Below are 17,662 nucleotides of genomic sequence, written 5' to 3' on the forward strand. Positions count from 1 at the left end.
CACATCTAGGACACAATTATTGTAAACATTTTTAATAGATAAGTACAGTACAGTACAGTAAACATGACGCATCTGAAATATGTACGTGTAGGGTTGTCATATGAAAAAATAAGGGAATATCCTGACAAAAGCCCGGACATCACCATAAAAATCCCGACATTTGCTGGACGGATCAACTAGTAAGTAGTGATCAGTGATTTACGCAAATTAGACATGGATGTTAAAAACTGGTTAAATACTTACTTGTGTATTAGGTCTGTGAGTATGTCTAGCACGATAACGCATAGCTCGGGGTGCGCTAGCCGCCCGCTCTCCGCGTACTGTGAGCATGCTGGCCCCAAAGCAGGCTCTGTACCGAAGTAACGCAAATGTAAACATTTAAACTATTATTGTACATTTTATTGCAAGTGTGTTATTAAGTGCTAACCCTACTACTATGACTAGTTCGCAAAAACGACAGCTAACCAGCCACGTAAAGTACCTCTTTTTGAGCAACTATAAAACTAAGACAAATAAATAAAATACTCCTAAAAATCGGCTCGGTTTTGATGTTTCGGTTGAACACAAACATACATACATAAGACTGTTAAAATCGTTACCTTTTCCCTTTTGGCTATGCCTACCATATTCAGTGGTCAATGGAACATATTTATGAACAAGGCATGACTTATAAAATTAAAATTTACATTAGAAAATACAGAATAGAATACTCACCAGTAGCGCTGCTTGTAGAAGACAACGATTCCGACACTTTGCGTGATTTGTACGTTGACAGCAGGTCAAACTTGCCTATTTCCACGTCAGCCTGCAAACCAATATGCTTCGTATACTTTCCGTCATACGTCCCTACTACGTAAGAAGCCCTACACGACGAAATGGCTACATCGACATTAATTTTCTCTCGCTTCTCTCAGCGTATATAGAAGGGTCGATAAACTCCTCAGGGTTGCCTTGTTAATGTTTCCTGCATTACTCTTAAAAACTGATCAAGTGCGAGTCGGACTATTTTTTTTTCGTCAGTTCGACTGCTTGATCTTATTTCTCAATCCATTACTTTTATCTCCTACGTTACGGGCAGAACGACAGCTACAAAAACTTGACTGGCCCAGAATGACGCTTGTATCAATAGTTACATATTGCCGCCTAAGTTAAAAGCTGTAAGAAAAGTGCTTGGATATTAAAGAGTGAAATTGATTCATTTCAAATGAGGTATATTCTAGTAGTCAATGGCAGTCCGTCTTGATCTTTACAGTTCTAATTTGAGCCTTCGTCATAATGTAATAAGGTGTAAAATTACCTCGTACCCCTCGTCGGCGCGGTAGTAAGGCTCGCTGTGCTCGGACGCGTAGGGCACTGCAACGCTCTCCTCGCTAGAGGACCCTTCCACGGAGCTGCTGCCGGAGGGGCAAAGGAGGGGCGGAACCTGACGAACCAATACAAAATATAACGTAAGGCCGGTAATAAAAAAAAAATATCGTTTATTTCGAGCTCATGGCTCATAAAATGTTAGTACCTACTTATAATAAAACTTAAAAACTATGAAGTTATCAGGACAGAACAGAATTACGGTAAAAGATAATAATAATAGCCAGAAGGTAAGTCAGGTTTTAGAAAAACTATAAGGATTTTTTTAAATAAATTCTTAATCTTTAGCCTATGGATGGTATACTCCATGCTTTAGCCGTTGGGAACACCCTAGGAGGATATAACCAAACGGAGTGGCTAATGGCTATTAACAGGCATTCGCCTCTGTCGAAAATATTCGGCCAATGGTCATACACAATGTATGGACTGACGTTTATCTGACATTGCTATTTTGAGGTTACGTACCTATACATTTGACGTTCCCCTCCCCCGCAAAAATTGGCAGACTTTTTTGTACAGCAAATTACAGACGTGGCGGCTCCGTTTGGTTATATCCTCCCAGGGACCACCGCACAGCGTTCTTAGATCGGTCGTGCTAGTTGCAAGTGTCACTACAGATCTTTGATTCGGCGGAGGTAGCGGAATCGCATGCGCAGCGCTAGGCTCAGCGACAGCGACGTACACTAGAGCCTCGCACAGCGCTCGCAGCGCCGCGCTTCCGTTAGTGTCCGCGTTGTACAGTGACGCTCGACCTACCGCGCAGCATCTTTTAAACAGTTATGCAAGCGTCACTACAAAGTATAAATCTTTGCCTGAGGCGGAGGCGGAGGCGCGCTGGGTTCAGCTACAGCGACGCGAATTAGCGCCCCGCATAGCGCTCACAGCTCCGCGATTCCGTTGGCGCCCGCGTTGTTCTGTGTTGCTCGAATACCACTACAGACCTTTGCTTGCGGTGGAGGCGGCGGCATGGCGTGCGCAGCGCTTGGTTCAGCAACAGCGACGCGCACTAGCGCCTCACACAGCGCTCGCAATGCCGCGCTACCGTCAGTGCCCGCGTTGTGCAGCGCCGCTCTGACCACAGCGCAGCTGGCCTCTTTTGAACGGTCCGATGTTACGTCTGAAATATTCACTGATATTGAATATATCCTGGTACAACATTTGCATACGATTTACATCGACCGGGATGGGATGCTAAAAGCTGTGTCTCATTTAAATACTTATAACCTTTAACAACTGCATGCAATTTTATATTCCTTAGACATCTAGTAAGACTCGCTTCGGCTCTTACTCTTAAATAGTTGCCCGCTCCTGTCGATTTGAATCGTTCAGTTGAATACTCGTAAGAAACTGATACAGAACAACATACGTAATTATTGGTAATTGAATCCTGCAGCCTTTAATGCACCGTGCGCAGTGACACAGAAGAATCGAACACGACTCGCGACCTTAGCTGCACTCGAGACACTTATAGACTGTATACTGTACTGCTTGTTAATTGCCTGAGCATAAACGTAATTTGTAAAGCCCTAAAACAGACCATTAGCTAAGAGTCTTCTTAAAACCTATATCTAAAACGTTGCCAACGTTTCAAAGTAGATATGAATTAAATAAATTTAAAAAATGTCACTGATGTTAAAACGAACTTTTCCTTAGTGTGATTGTATGATGACTATATGGAGCGACATAATCGCTAAGCGATAAAGCTCTTTAATAAAGATTAAAAAAAAAAAAAAAAACTTTTCCTTTAACATAAAAGAGTCCAATTTAGTTTTTCGTGGTACATTAGCAATAGTATAGGTTTTGCTAATATAAAGTTACCAGTGCCGTATTATCTAACCACGTGTCGTGTGGAATGTTCCGTCTGTGGTTTCGGTCCGCAACGAAACATTTGATACAAATTGACCAATAATTTATAACGGGTGCCTGGGTACAGATGCGCAAATGATAGGTGAAGGTGTATTGTTTGCTTCATTGTAGCTTTCAATAGGTTTTGTTTACGTTAATTATGGTTTGTATTTTTAATAATGTTCGATATGCATGTATTTAAGTATGATCGTATGTCGTATTTCTAACGACGCGACGTGTACCTAGTATGAGACTAATTAAAATCGAAGGGCTCTTCAATAAAGAACGTTAGAAATTAGAACCTTCGCAGTAGATTCTAGACTAGGTGTAGTAACCTGGGTTACCTGCGTTGGCTGCGTTTACGGTAACAACTTACGTTCAAGGTTTCTGTAGTTTGTTATATAAATAAATAAACTTACAAACATTGGTGCCACGACCAATTTAGAGAATAGTAGTTAAATTGCACAAACAGAGTAAATACGGAAACCACGACTGTTTTCGAACGCTGCTATCGTGTCTATACCTAAGTTATTTATGACAAATGTAATTACTTCACTGAAGTCAATCAAAGAAATTACAAATTTGTGACCGATAATGTGTCAAATATAGACCAATAGATCAAATATCAAATCAAATATATACGAATAAAAGCGCGAAGGGCAAATAAATACATATTTGTAGCATTTTCAGACAAGTTTCTTACGGGATAATTTCTAATTTCTTCTTAAAAGTATCATACTAACAAAGTGACACATTGCGATCTATCTCTACGTTGTATTACTAGGATGGTGTTTTATTTTATTTTATAGAACAATTCTACATAGATCGAACTAGTCCAAGCTCAATTTGTGATAAACACACAAATAAATACCCTTACTCGGGACCTGCTGCTTCGTAGGCTGGGTTACTACCGACTAGGCTACGAAAACTTTAGTTCGTGTAGAGTACCAGTAAAAAGCTATAAATGGTAATTCGTACCTACAGGAAATAATTTGACCAGGAAACTGAAAGTATTCTTATTACCCCCTTAGTGAAAAAGCAGTAATAATAATAACTCACCTGACACGGCAAATTGCACTGTCAGCAAGGCCTCCACGATCTTAATTAGCAGTCTCATCTCCGCCGGCGCGATATCGCAGTTTCTCACTAAATACAACAACACTCGTAGCAGCGCAAAACTGTCCAAGAACACGTCCTCGTCTATCACGTATTGTCTGAACACGGGGCTATAAAGACACAGTGCCGCGCATGATTTCCAGAAAGTCCATGCATTCTTCAAAGCCTCCAAGTAATCGTCTATAGATTCTTCTATCACGTTCTCACCCGCAGCGAAGTTTGTTTTTATCGCTTTCGGCATAGACACTTTTCTTATTTGTGACGAGTCACGGCGTTTCTCTTTGAATGATAGCTTTTTCTTTTCCTCAGCGACGTCAGAAAGCTCGTTGAATTTTTCTTCTGGAAGTTTAAGGCGGTAGATTTTGAAGCATCTCTGGGTAGTTCCTGACAGAGACTTGAATAGCATTTGGATAGACGCTAGAGAGCTTATTTCTCTAGTATAAGTCGTGGTTGTGTTATCTTTGATCAATTTGAATATTTCAACGGTAATAGCTATTTCGAGTATGGAACAACACTGGTTTGAGAATTCTGGTAGGGAGACGAGCTCCAGTACGTAACTAAGGCCACCTTTTTGAATGAACTGATCGGCAAAAGAAACCGTGTTTAGTAGACTGGAAAAGATATTTAGACACGATACGGTCAGGAAATAGGCCGAGTCCTCCATTCTAATAATGTATCTATGTTTGGCGACTATGAAAGTCGGGTATATCACGCTGAAGAGTAACTCGTGCTTCATTTCTAATCGACACTTTGGTGTCACTCGAAGCAAATGAGACACCGTCGCATGCAACACATTATTATGATTATCCAGTTGTAGTAAAGAGTTGTAGTGGATCAAGAATGACCATATACTCTTCCGATCGACCGGGCTAACAGAGTGAAGGCAGTGTTTCTTGGCGAACCTTTTGTCATCGCTCGGCTCGCAAATGGAACAAGGGAGCTGATCTGTGACCTTCGGTATCAGCACGCTCGCTCCCAAATCCCCGTACACAGTATGTTCTAAAACTTGGAGACATTTCGAAGCGACCGAGTCGTGTGTTAACATCAATCGGACAATGTATTCCATTAGCAGTCCAGGGGAAAAGCAACAGCAGACGCCAGAGTTTAACATAACACGCAGTATTTTATGTCTGAGCGGGGCCTGAGCTGACACTTCCTCGTCCGTTAACAAGCAAGCCAGTGTACCATATAGAACTGATACGCAACAAGTGGACGATAAGAGAAGATCTGTGCTGGCCTCGCCTAGAATGTCATGGTGGTGATGCATGCCCGCCGCGACCCGCGCACGGCAGACCTTATGTCTAGTACGAGGGCAAGCTGCAGAATGCACAACCTCACTTCGCACCCTCTTCATTCCGTTTATTAGCTTCCCCACGGACTCTAACAGCTTCTTTATAAGCGTGAAGGCCTCGTCGTAATCAACGCCTCGTATCCTGATCATCAACTCAACGCATTCTCTAAGTAGACCGCCTTTGAGACACTCTCCGTACAACTTGAACTGATCGGTGAATTCTCTTAAATTGTCCAGGGTGCGACACTGCATAAGGAGACAGTGGAAGAAAGCTGTGATAGAATACGCTATGCCGAAAACGAATCTGAGCATATCGTCAGACTGAGCCTCTGTTAAAGTATCATCGACGAGATTCTCATCAGACTTCTTATGGTACTTAGAGCTAGATTTGCAGATTACGTCCTCTAATATTCTTAGCAGCATCGGTAGTATGCCATTGTTTATTAGTTTGGCACACAGGTCGGACCGGATGAGAACTTTGTCTAAAGAGACTATTAGTAGTTCTGTTAGGGCAACTTTTATGTGAGAGACTTCGTCCACACTCTTTGAACAAGAGGGAAGCGAACCAAACTGTAGAGAGCATAGGTTTTTTAATGAAAAATTTATACACTGCATTGATATTTGTGAACCTTCAGAACCCGACAGACTGCTTTCAGCTTTACACAGCTCTTGTAGCAAATCCGTGATCATGAGGATGAATTCAAACGCGGATATCTCAGAATTGATAACCTCTCTATGCTTTTCGTTCATATAATCATCTGGTTTTGGTTTTGTTTTCTTTGGCGAATGAAAAGGCTCACCGTAAAGTTCATTGGCATACTCATTGGAAGACTTTAGAGGCGAGTTGAAGTACTCGAAATCGTCGGGAGAAGAAATTTTGATGGCGAGCGATCGGTTTAGAACCTGCAAGTCGTCGTTGGAGTCAGCAGACTCGGAAGAAAGTTCTTGTTTAAGCGTCTTTCTTTTCGTTTTGACATCGGAGTCCTTACTTTGGCTTACGTGTCTGGATCTAGGATAACATAAAAAAACGCTAAGGTATTGTTATTCCATGAATTGATTCTACAAATAAATATATAAGACTTCAAAAATCAAATTTAACACAGAAAGTGGAAACAAAAAGATGTTGGATTTTCTTACACTGGGGATTATCAAGATACTAAAAATATGTGGTATTTTCTATAAAAAGGGACCTTATTGTCGATGGCGCTTACGCCATTATAAACGATGCTCCGATATAAATACAATGCCGCGCGACGCTGTGCGGCGTAAGCGCCATCGACAATAAGGTCCCTTTTCATAGAAAATTCCCCATATAAAAAATTGTATGTAATTACCGTCCAGTCGTACTCCGGTCGGATACTGCAGTGTTGTTGATCTTTGATGCCGGACTGCCAGCGGGCTTTTGTTTGGACCATATCCTGTAACAATTTAGGCGCGCTTTTTCCATCGATTACATCTATATGCTTAACATTTCCTAAAGGAAAAAATTGCAACTCGGAAGATTTCAAAGCCACTGCATAAACGTGTACTATGCGTGTGGTTTTATAGTAAAATAATTGCTGTAGCTACACTCGCGCCCTTTATGGGTATAGATTCTATATGCATGACTCTACACTGTCTCAGTATCGGTAAGTCGCTGCCCCAATATTACAGGGTTCTATGTTTCACTTTTATCGAACTGAAATTTGAACTTTATTATAGTGACATTAGGTCGAATTTCAACAATCTTGAAAATGTAACATAGAACCCTGTAATATTGGGGCAGCGAAGTCTCACCTGTTGGAAAATAGTTGGTGTATGGGCGCTCTTCGGACGCGCGGGCGCGGTTGCGTCGGAGTGGACGCGCCCGCGCTCAGCTCGCCGAACAGCCAGATAAGGACGGAGCTCAGTTGTCGACAGCATGAGAGGCCCTGCGTTAAAATTATTCATTTGTAGCATTAAGGCTGCAAATTCAATAATAAAGACCAATATTTACTAGCATCGATATCGTGTGCAAACCGTGTAACTGATTTTTTAAGTTACGTAGCCACTATACTATTGTATGTCACAACACTATACCTACATATCAAGAGAAGACGCGTGATTTTGTAAGTATGACATTCTTAATGATCCACATTCGTAAAATAACTTTTTCGACGAATATCTTATCATTATTATTAGGAAGTGTTCAACAAAAACCTGCTTTTATAGACAAAATACATACAATCCACGATGAAGTAACGCGACAAGTTAATTTGCATAGCGACGGGCATATGTATGTATGTACTTGTACGTAAACACTTTATGGTACATAAGACATGTAATACAATACAATGAAATAAAACATAAAATGTACAAAGGCGAACTTTTACATCGGCGGTATATTTGATCCCAAAAGGTATTATATTAATTAGAGGTGCCACGAATATTCGGCAACTATTCGGTATTCAGCATATTCGGCCACTTTGACGAATATTCGGTATTCGGCAGAATGTAGCCCAATATTCGGCCAAATACCTAATATCTGCTGCACCTTTACCTAAAAAGAAAAATTAAGTACTCAATAAACATAACCAAAAACTAGGTATATTTAATATTTGAAATGTATTCTTGGAAATTTGTTAAATACGAAGACCCTTTTTTGGGCATTTGTTGCTTACAAATAATTTTATTTTTATTATGGGTCTGATTTCATTGACTCTAACTACATTCATTAATTCTGTTCAACAAAAAATATATCTTTTTAGCAAACGTTGTTGGCGAACAGTTTTCATAATAATTATGACTCACAATATTCGCATGTCATGCCGAGAGAGGGGCCGAATATTCGGTATTCGGCCTAAACCACTATTCGGGGCATCTCTAATATTAATACATATACTTAATAGGACATTATACTTATTTCAATAACTACTAAAGACAGGATTGAGTAAATAACGAGAACTTTCAAAATTCGTTTGCTCCAAATCGGAATTAAATTAGAAGGCACTTTTTTAGACACAGAATACAATAGTAATACAAGGCACAATAATAGACAATATAAGAGCTAGATAAAGATATTAGGAAATATAAATATATACATATGTATAGCCTGTATAGGTAATTACTAACCACTATTACTTAATAAATTTCTAAATTTTCAAAATAACATAGCTTGACAAATCATTGTCATTACTCTCAGAATTCCAACACAATTAGTAAATGTAAGTACTTAAGGTACAAAACTTTGAATGTATTAGTCATTCATGTATCTCTAATAACATATTTTTTAAAGTAGTTTTATCACATACTCTTGGAACAAAATAACAATCCTAATCCATTTAGATATGACATAGATAATAATAATAATAAAATGCTTTATTGTGCACACTACATGAAAAAAAGATACAGACATTGAGAAAAGATATAAATTGGTAGGTAACAACAGGCGGACTTATCGCTAAACAGCGATCTCTTCCAGCCAACCTTCAGATAGAGAGATGGCGAACGAAACGGTAGTTATCGGGTGGTGCAAAATAAAGAAAACAATAAAAATATAATATAATACATATACTACACATATATAGTTAAATTAGACTACATGTATTATTGTATACAATATATATATATATATATATATATATATATATATATATATATATATATATATATATATATATATATATATATATATATATATATATATAAATATATAGTATACATATATATATAAATGACAAAGGAAGCCATAATAACGACAAATAAATTAAAGGACAACAGGATCATTATGAAATAGACAAGTAATGATCTTTTAATAGGTTTTTAAAAATGGGGAGTGATTTAGCACGTCTAATATTAATGGGCAGATTATTCCAGAGCCGGACAGCACGAAAACTGAAAGAGTTGATGTAAAATTTTGAACAACAGGGAGGGGGAACAAGTAGCAGATTTTGAGAGCATCTAAGTGAGGAAAGATATTTAAACCGGGCTTTAAGATAGGAAGGAGTATTGGGGTGAAATAGAGTGACATACAGAAGAGAAAGAATATGTGTGTTGCGTCGGAATCGGATGGGCAGCCACTTAAGCTGCGAACGAAAGCTTGAAATATGGTCGAATTTGCGCAACCCGAAAATGAACCTAATGCAGACGTTTTGAAGTCGTTCGAGTTTGTTCAATTGCTCTTCAGTAAGGTCTAAATAGCAGATATCAGCATAGTCCAAAATGGGCAGGAGGAGAGACTGAGCAAGCGCAATTTTGGTGGGGAGGGGCAGGAAGTTACGAAGCCGACGTAGGGAACCAACCGTAGCAAAGATCTTTCTGCTCACCTCACTGATCTGCGGAATCCAAGAAAGAGTGCGATCAATGATTACGCCTAGATTTTTAACCTGGTTAGAGAAAGGAATCAGTACCCCATCGAATAGAACCCCAGGCAAATTTTCAAAATCGACTCTTGCTATGCTTCTTGGGCTGCCGATGATAATTACTTGAGTTTTGGATGGATTAACCTTTAAACCATAGCAAGAGCTCCATTTAGAGATGCGTTCTAAGTCGGTGTTAGTGGTATGTACAAGATGGGGTAGATAGATTTAAAATATAAATGGGTGGAATCGTATTTATTAGTAATAGATAAAATTCACACAAACACAAATTAAGATATTGTTATCAAGCACCTATAATCCTATAATAATAAAATATGACCCTATAATCAATTTAGTCATGTGACTTGTTATTACACCCATTATGAAGTAATATAGTGCGTTGAACTAGTCTAGAGGTTTCTGATCAATGCATTTAGTACTCATGCACCGGAAAGACCTAGTAAGCGAATACAGAACCATTATGAAATTAAAACATTTGTCAGTATTAAATGGACCCATGATATGTGCCATTTTCAATCAAAAGGGTATTTATTGTCGCTTGTCAGTACGGCGCTATTTCCATATAGCTTCAATTAGAAATCAACCTTATCAAAAAGCGACAATGTGGTACCTTTTGGTTGAAAACGTCACATATATACATATGTACCCAATAATAATATATATATATATATATATATATAATATTAGGCAATAGGTTAATATATAACTATAGTAACTATGTCTGTCTGTTACCTCTTCACGATTAAACCGCTCTGGACCAATTTAGATGAAATTTGGTATTGAAATAATTTGAGGCCCGAGGAGGGACATATATAGTTTTTATCAATCATCAGCATACGGAAACTACTACGTAATATATAAACAGACAATAGGTACATCATGAAAAAATAATCTGTAGCTGTCAAATGTTAATTAACAATAAATAAAGCCTTACAGTAAAAATTCAACTACAATTAACTAAACTAAAACTACTATAAAACTAAAAATCTAAATCTAAAATGGGCCCCCGTGGCATGGTGCCAAGGATGCTGGCAGCATTTCCTCGCTGGATCGCTATGCTCAAGCGTTGGGCGAGGAAGCTGCCAGCTCTCTTATCCCCGGTCCCATCCACCAGCCGTTTCGACAATTGCCGGTATAGGCCCTGTGCTGCGGGGCCCCACGGATCAAGAGTCTCGACTCCAAACGCAACAAAGTTGTAGTTGGTGTCGAGACTCCCGTATTTGCGCTTTTTGAGGGCCTCGGCCGCCTCCGCTGCCGCGCCGGCTTTGTGTGTAGTACCGTGGAGGTGGGACGGCGCTAGCGTGTTAACACAAGTTGCGTCCCACACGAGCACACGCCCCATCTTCCACGGAATCAAAGACATCCCGTCTGGTCTCTTGCCTCGTAATATAAAAAACTAGCACATAGGATAGTTTTAGGTACTAATTAGGGTTGCCACCCATACTATAATATATAGTATCGTACTATATTTTAGTCACTTCTACTATATATTATACAAAAACAATATAGTACGAAAAATACTATATTTTCATTACTCAAGAATGGGGTATACAAATGACACCGATATCGCATCGTATGCGACTTGGATTTTTAATTCGCCTCAAATCGGCGTCCTATTTTTTCAAATTTCCCAGTAAATACCATATTTTTTCAATATTTTGACAAAAATACTATATGTGTATGGAAAAAAGGTGGCAACCCTAGTACTAATATTATAATGCGAACGTCTCTCGAAACTCTGTCTGTCTGTTACCTCTTCACGCGTTAACCGCCGAATCTATTTAGATCAAATTTGATACGAAGATAGTTTGAGCCCCGGGGCGGTTACATAGGATAGTTTTTATCCCGGAAATCATCCCTTAATAGAGTTAGAACGGGGGGTGGAATTTACTACCATAGTATATGTATATGGAAATATTAACTACATGCAGCATCACAGCATGGGGCTAGTCAGAGATACCATTTCAACTTTTACTAAATGACGACCACTTCTAATACTTATTAAGCTATATTTTCTATAAACATTTATTTAATCATTAGTTCACTATAAGTACCATACTATACTTATGTGAATGTATAATTTTTCAAAGGAATGTCTCATTTCAAATATAGACAGAGAGAATTATACGGGGTATTTTCTATGAAAAGGGACCTTATTGTCGATGGCGCTTACGCCGTACAGCGTCGCGCGGCAATGCACTTATATCGTTCATAATGGCGTAAGCGCCATCGACAATTAGGTCCCTTTTTATAGAAAATACCACATAATTACTATCTTTGTCTCATTGAAAGATCAGCCAGCGCTGGAAGTCGCCAGCATCATACTGAGATAAGAACATTTCGTCGCGCTTTCTCCTTTCTATGTTTTTCTGTTTTATATAATTTCCGCTTCTATGTTTGTGGTTACGAATAAATTATTGCTAGTTCTATTATGAAACATTACAGTAAAGTAATCGTAGAATTCTACAAATATCCAGCCGACCCAGTAGCTATGCTTATCTAATGATAATAACGTGTTTATTATGTTATACATAACATAAATTGTATTGAGAAGTGCGTTAATGGCTAATGCATCGAGATATGAACTATTTACGTTATGATAAGATTAGAAAGATTACATAATGTAATAGAAGTTTTACACAGCGATCTATTTCGATTTAAATCTATTTAGATTTTGTACCTCTCGCTTCCGAGACAAGGGGGTGTTGGGAGTCTAACGTCATAGCGTTTATAAGGGAGGTGGGAGTTTTACAAAGGCTAGACAGACCTTTCAGTAAACGATGACAAAATCACGTTCCTTGACGGGGCCCTCAATATTTTGATTTGAATAGACATCGCAATACAGGAAGCAAAATATTATGACAGCTAGGTAGGGAGCTACTCACAGCTCCTATACCGATAACTCAACTATCGATACTTTTCACATACAAGTGATCGCGCTAATATGTTTTGTTTCCTATATTCATTAATTCACAATAATTGTTATCGTCATAAGTGCTACGTATTCATTTCATCGTTTGATTCGGTTGTTTAGCTACGGTTTTGAATATGCAATAAATAATGCTTGTTAGACCAAGCCAAACGGTTCATACATATCTATGTTCGTACTTATAGCGTCTTTATAATTATACCTAATTAATGATGTATGATGTCTTTTTAAACTACCTATAGTTATAGATTAATTTACTTAAGAGGGGACGTATAGCAAATAAATTATAAGGAAACAAAACTTGCGACGAAAGACAGATCGCGCGGGTTTCCACCTTTTATCTCAATTAGGGCCACCCCACCGTCAAAATAGTTATTTGTTATACAAGCGTGCAAAGTTGTATTTTACCCGCGAGTGTGGAATTGAAACACGAGCAAGCGAAAGGATTCTATAGTTGAACCACGAGCGAAGCGAGTGGTTCTAAAATAGAATCCTGAGCGTAGCAAGTGTTTCAACACACGAGAAGTAAATACATTTGCACCCGTGTGTAACACAAAACTTTTCACCTCACTATAGCGAGGAAAATGCAACATCCACAGGCGTTAGATCATCTTCATCACTGAAATCACTCATTTTTTTACGATATTATAACAAAAAACTGGAAATTCTGTATTTTTACGTGAGAAGTTTTTAAGTAAAAATTTTGTTGACAATGTTGACATTTCTGACGTATGAAATGTCAATGATGCGTTTTGAAATTGCATTTACTCAAAAGGTGCGTTCAGAATTTTATTTAACATCATTATTAAAAAACAAACGTTTCTTATGGAACTTTAAGGTTTATGACATAAAATCATTAAATAAAGCTAAATTTGGTATTTTTTATTAGATTCTCAAACCATTTGTTTAATGATAATTAATATCAAACGAATCATTATTATGAGCGTTTTACGTTTTGTTATCTGTCAAGCTACTTAAACACGCTCCATCCAAGGTCAAATTACTTTCCCCACTAGTGGATAAAATGCGTTTTTCCCCGCTTGTTTTAAAGGATAAAAGACAACTTTCCGAGCTAGTGAGGGGAAAAATAGGTTGCGTCGAACAGGAGCCATAAAGTTGACTAGACGCCGACGCCGGAGAGACGCTAGCAAATAAGTTACCACAGCCTCCCACCGTGTGCCACCGTCGCGCCGTCATCGTGAACGTTAGTCAGACGGCAAGATATATCTGTCCGACTACATTCGCTATTCGCTATAGTCTTATGTAGAACGTACCTCGACTCCTAATGCTCTCAGCAGTGCCAGACAGCGCCATGCCACGCCTCCCAACAAGTACTTGCGCAGCACTTCTCCGGTCGACTGTGAGTTGGTCTTTGTGAACAGGCTTGTCGGACGATCTTCTTTTTCCACAACTATTTAAAAAATAACATTTCGATTGGAATCTTTGGAACATAACAAATAATAATTAGGAAGAGGTTACAAGTTTTACATAAATATACCTAATCCAGTATAAAATTAGGTACCTACACTGTTTAAAATTTTTAGTTTTCCATACCCTAAGGGTAAAAACGGGACCCTATTCCTAAGACTCCACTGTCCGTCTGTCTGTCTGTCACCAGGCTGTATCTCATGAACCGTGATAGCTAGACAGTTGAAATTTTCACAGATGATGTACTTTTGTTGCCGCTATAACAACAAATACTAAAAAGTACGGAACCCTCGGTGGGCGAGTCCGACTCGCACTTGTCCAGTCCAGTTTTTTAACCTTTTGGACGCCAAAGACAATCCGTCTTCGGTCAAAGACCATAGAGCAACATAGGTATACCTACGTGCATGTGCATAAAGTTAAATTTCAGTTTTGAAACTTCGGTGACGTGGCATCCGAGTGACAGCTTTTGTGTTTGACACGTCGAAAAGGTTAAATTAGGTACTGAAAGTCAAATTCAAATGCCATACGTACGATACAGTACGGAAAGTAACTTGCGCCCTTTTTATTGAATAAACTACCTTAACAATCGCAAGTGGCGGTTTGTCCTTTGTATACATAACCTACTAACGGAAACAAAATAACTGTTTAACAGAAAAAATCCTACTACTTAAAGCAGGTTGAAACATTGATTAGTATATGTTATTACTGTGGATAAAATGCCATTAAGATCATTTATTTTGAGAAGTTCAATTTTCCACTTCATCAAATGGAACTTTTTTATGATAAGTGCTTGGTATAAGATATGAGGAGTTCCCTCTCCATTAATCATGGACCCCATGGTCAGAACTGGATTTTTACAAAAATGAAACCAAGTGGGGGAATCGGAAATTCTCATTCTGGAAGGCAGGATTGAAAAGACGAGAAGCAGAGGAAAGCCTAGAATTGCATATCTCAGCCAAGTGAAAAAGAATGCGCCGCCGTACGAGGGAATCATAAATCTGGTCCATGAAAGAACGATTGGCGACTGCTTCACCGACCGTGCTCTTAAGTTGTGATGATGATGATGGAACCAATCTGGATGTATATACTTTTCTTTTTAGGTCTGAGGTTAATTCTAAGAACTTCTGTAACCATGTTTGCAACGAATACATGATGTATGATTTACCTGGTGCTTTAACATCATTTTCTTTGGGTGAACTGTGCGCGCTCAACGAAGACGTCACGCGGTGGATCCCGCAAAGTAACTCACAACCCACTAATGTCACCACTCCGCTCACAGGACTACAAACGAACGAAAAGATGAAAATAGTTAATTAAAATACAAGAAAAAAGTAAGCAATTTCCGACGTAGTACAAGGTTTTATAGTTTCATTTTTGTTATTTGGTGTTTTACTTAGTAGCGCTCAGCAGGAGTATCATGGTGCATATCGCATTTTTATCACCTGTCACGCCATGCGTCACTTTCGCACTTACATATTTGTTAGAACGTGACAGGCATGGTGACAAATGATAAAGAGCCGACCATCTTAGCTACAGGTCAGTCAGATCTAAAGGCTAGGGTATTTTCTCCGTATATTTGGGTCTATATTGAAACATTTTAAAGCAAATTTATCGTAGAACAAATGACAAACGTGTTCATTATTTTATTCAAAGCTTACTAATACTTACCAAAAATTGATAAGTTCCTTCGGATTAGCGCCGCTATTAAGTCTGACAAGGAACTCAGCTAAGAACAGGTCCAACCAAGTTGATTTCTGCAACAACAAAACATCTGTTCAACGGCACTTTAGAGTACTTCTTCCATCTAGCCCTTCTTCAAAATTCCATGAATGAAAACCGTGAGACTGACGAGAAGCATACCATGACCAAAGGCGTAATAGTATTATCATACAGAACGGCCATCACGCACCGCCCCGCCCCGGCTCGAATTACTTCGCCCCGCGAAAGCAGATTGACGACCGTTTGCCGGCCGCTCAGTACTATTTTTTAAGCAACTTACTCACACTATGACGCATGACGCGTGTACAGACGTGCCGTTCACACATATAAACGCGTGATTTTTGATGTATAGCGTGTCCGCCCTGTGCCTGTGGCCTAGGGGGGAGAACAGCTGTTCTCAGCTACTAGTAGTCATAGGGACCATCATCATCATCCAACGTCAGAGGTAAAATAGATGTGTGTTGTTTTTATACAAACTAAAGTAAGGACGCTAATCGCGAAAGATATCGTTCAGTGACCCGCACGTTCGTATCTCTATCGCAGGCGCATAATTACATTGCTGTCCCGTCGATGATGCCGGCGGTCAATGCCACTATGCGAGCGAGACAGCAATAATAGCAATATAATTATGCGCGTGTGATAGAAATAGGAACAGACACTTAGCGTCCTTACTTTGGAATCTGTCCCAATCCTTGGGATGGCCAAGCGGAGCCCGTGGAAAAATGTGGTTACCTCATAAGTTCCGGTCTCCGCTTTGAAGAAATGGTCCCAGTAGAGCTTCAGAGGTTCCTCGGCCATCGCCTTTCAACCTTTGACAATAACGAAGTCTATTAATACCTACAATTAATCTATCTTAAACTTTATTTTATATTAGGTAACTTGGGAAAACGAATTTTCTTAAAAATTAATTCTAGAGTCAGACCAAGATAAGTCTGCATCGATTTTGCAGAAATTTCGAAGAAAATCTCTGCAGGGTAATGGTCTGACTGCCTATTTAGCTGAATCGACTTTCTGTTGGTTAACCTTTCATACGTGTGTGGTGTATGTGTACATAAGATACACAGACATGAATTTATACCTCTAAAATAACGAGTTGATATTGGTACTGAAAGCTGATACAATGCCAATTACGCACCGACAGATATATTACAACTTAACGTTTGAAAATTCTAACCCAAATACGTCTTTTTCGGTTAAAAATATTAAATTCGCATTTTAAAAACGAATCGATTGACACCGAAATCGCTCGGTAACTATAACTACCTAGTGTTGAAGCTACGGTGGAATACATACCCATACATACATACATGCCCACTTACATGGAATGCTAAAATCATAACGCTTTAGTCGGGTAAAAATATAATGGCAAATAAGCACATGGCCCATCTGATCCTACATGTGATAACGGCATCCTATCGGACGCTGCGCTGGTGATTCCAGTCAGGGGAGTCACATGAGCATGGCTATCATTTAGGTTTAAAAAATATAGCTTTATTTGGCAGCTTAAGGGTTAGGTAAATACATAGAACAGTGTTATAACGGCAGTGTTCTCTCGAATATTGCGAATGGTCTATAATATTTGCATAAGAGCTTTAAGAGTTGAGAGTTGGTATTAAAAAAACGAAGGTTATT

General features: G+C 39.0%; 1 protein-coding gene across 1 annotated transcript in view; it reads right to left on the reverse strand.

Moving 5' to 3' along the window:
• Positions 1-17,662, reverse strand: part of LOC134756166 (lysosomal-trafficking regulator) — a 54,158-nt gene that overhangs the window by 33,541 nt on the left and 2,955 nt on the right. The window contains exons 2-12 of the mRNA XM_063693020.1: positions 16,763-16,839; positions 15,980-16,065; positions 15,477-15,592; positions 14,158-14,294; positions 7,394-7,527; positions 6,952-7,035; positions 4,270-6,626; positions 2,307-2,482; positions 1,298-1,423; positions 715-805; positions 244-349 (exon numbers count right to left, since the gene is read on the reverse strand). Coding sequence (XP_063549090.1) covers positions 244-349; positions 715-805; positions 1,298-1,423; positions 2,307-2,482; positions 4,270-6,626; positions 6,952-7,035; positions 7,394-7,527; positions 14,158-14,294; positions 15,477-15,592; positions 15,980-16,065; positions 16,763-16,828 — 3,479 coding nt within the window. The 5' untranslated portion in view covers positions 16,829-16,839. The remainder of the gene's footprint in view (positions 1-243; positions 350-714; positions 806-1,297; positions 1,424-2,306; positions 2,483-4,269; positions 6,627-6,951; positions 7,036-7,393; positions 7,528-14,157; positions 14,295-15,476; positions 15,593-15,979; positions 16,066-16,762; positions 16,840-17,662) is intronic.

The sequence above is a fragment of the Cydia strobilella genome, chromosome 1, assembly GCF_947568885.1.
Source record: "Cydia strobilella chromosome 1, ilCydStro3.1, whole genome shotgun sequence".
NCBI lineage: Eukaryota > Metazoa > Arthropoda > Insecta > Lepidoptera > Tortricidae > Cydia > Cydia strobilella.